The sequence below is a fragment of the Corylus avellana genome, chromosome ca1, assembly GCF_901000735.1.
Source record: "Corylus avellana chromosome ca1, CavTom2PMs-1.0".
Taxonomy (NCBI): Eukaryota; Viridiplantae; Streptophyta; class Magnoliopsida; order Fagales; family Betulaceae; genus Corylus; species Corylus avellana.
The window spans coordinates 13,904,915-13,906,979 of NC_081541.1; the positions used below are offsets into that span (position 1 = coordinate 13,904,915).

The window sequence follows — 2,065 nt, forward strand, 5'->3', positions numbered from 1 at the left end:
ACCTCCTCTGTCTACTGATCACTTTTTTCAACAAGAAATTCTTGCTTGGCTAGTGGGCATGGCAATTAAGGTCCATGGAGTTCCAGTATCCACGTGCACCGCAGGAGTTTTGCTTTGCCTCCATGAGAAAGGCCTTCATTACGAGCTCCTGCCCGTTGACTTGGCCGCCGGAGCTCACAAACAAGACCCATATCTTTCCCTAAATGTGAGAGCTTCTCTCTTTGTTTCTATCCCCCCCTCTTGGCTTATTTACATCAATAATTAGTACTTTTAGAATGCTAATTAATTAATAGCATGAATATTTATCCTTTTACTTGCAGCCATTTGGCCAGATACCGGCAGTAGAAGATGGCGAAGTCAGTCTTTTTGGTAAGAACAACCTACTCAAAAACTCTATCTTAAATATAATGTGATTTTAAAAACTATATCAAATTTTGAGAGGATAGAAAAGATGGCCATTAACCGTACTCAAAGGTTATTGTTCTATGAGCCAACAACTTTGTCGTGAAATAATTTTTTTTGAAATAAAAGGTTAATGACGGATGCTTGATTTGAACTCATGATTTCTGTTCTGATATCACGTTAAATCATCATTAATCCAAAAACACTTAGTGCGTGTCCGTTAAACACCCTCCCACCCCCAAATACTATTTACCTCTTTTTTAAAAAAAAATTAACATCAAAACATTCTCATTTTTTATATCACATCATTTACTTTTTACTACTATTTAAATACAAAAATTATTTCAAAACAAAACTTTTCCACTTTTCAATACAACTTTTTCACTTTTCTATACTAATTATTACACTCTTTTTCTTTTTTTTTCCTCACCAAACAATAAATAGTATTTAGGGATGGCATGTTGTTTAACAAACAACCCCTTAATTGATAGGAAAAGATGAATTCAATCATTTAATTTATATTCTAATATATACCATCCCATTGGCTAGAATCAAGGGCAATCAACCGATACTTGGCACGCAAGCACAAAGACATCGGGACGGATCTCCTCCGAGCAAATAGCTTACCGGAGTCTGCCCTTGTGGAAACATGGATGGAAGTGGAGGCACATCAATTTCATGGTCCAGCTACAGCAATCCTGCACGAAATAATTGTGAATCCCATGTATGGGATAGCTTCTAATGAGCAAACCATTGAAACAGAAATGGAGAAGCTAGGAAAAGTCCTAGATGTGTACGAGGAAAGGTTGTCTAAATATAAATACCTCGCCGGAGAAAACTATACCCTGGCTGATCTGCAGCACATTCCCAACCTTGTTTACTTCATGAAAACAACAAAGGCCGAAGCCATTACTTGTCGTCCCCATGTAGGGCTGGCAAAACAGGTAATCGGGTAGACCCGATTAGGACCCATTAAGACCTGCGACCCGATTACCCGAAACACGAACACGACCCGTTTAGCTAAACGGGTTAGCGGGTTTGACACGATTATAACACGAAAAATATCTGGGTAACCCGACACAACCCGCTTAACCCGTTTAGCATAACCGGGTCATATCAGGTAGACACGACACGACCCAACCCGACCCGTTAAAAAAAAACCTTAATCAAAATTGGAAAAAATAATTTAATAAAGGGATCTTTTAGGCAAAAGAACTAATCAAATTTATCCTAACCATCCAAGAAGAATAAAAAATTTTAAAAGAGAATGTTTTAATATATAAATAATGATTTAAAAGATAATGTTTTAATATATAGACCCACATAGAAAAAGTAACAGAAAAATAAGGAATAGGCCAGTGAAGTGAAAACTGTGAAGTCGTGAAGTGAAGAGTGAAATGAAGCCGTAAGTGAGTCAGTAAGTGTTAGGGCTAACTTAGTTAGAACTTAGACATAGGTTTTTTTATAAAAAATAATAATAATAATAATAATAATAATAAATAATAAAAAATTAAATGGGTTTGGCGGGTCACCCGAGACCCGCCAGACCCGATTGACCCGCCAGACCCGGTTGACCCGCCAGACCCGCCAGACCTGGTTGACCCGACTGACCCATTTATTAAACGTGTCTGGCGGGTCGACCCGCGGACCCGACGGGTTGACC

General features: G+C 38.3%; 1 protein-coding gene across 1 annotated transcript; it reads left to right on the plus strand.

Moving 5' to 3' along the window:
- Positions 1 to 58: 58 nt before the first annotated feature.
- Positions 59 to 1,358, plus strand: LOC132187130 (glutathione S-transferase F13-like). The gene is made up of 3 exons (XM_059601362.1): positions 59 to 205; positions 321 to 369; positions 952 to 1,358. The coding sequence occupies exons 1-3, from the start codon at positions 59 to 61 to the stop codon at positions 1,356 to 1,358; spliced, it is 603 nt and encodes a 200-aa protein (XP_059457345.1).
- Positions 1,359 to 2,065: the final 707 nt, after the last annotated feature.

Excerpts from the sequence above, each read along its gene's own strand:
- LOC132187130 (XM_059601362.1), top strand. The coding sequence starts at position 59 with ATGGCAATTAAGGTCCATGGAGTTCCAGTATCCACGTGCACCGCAGGA. Across the intron at positions 206-320 it reads ACCCATATCTTTCCCTAAAT|CCATTTGGCCAGATACCGGC; the intron begins GTGAGAGCTTCT and ends TTTTACTTGCAG. Across the intron at positions 370-951 it reads TGGCGAAGTCAGTCTTTTTG|AATCAAGGGCAATCAACCGA; the intron begins GTAAGAACAACC and ends CCCATTGGCTAG.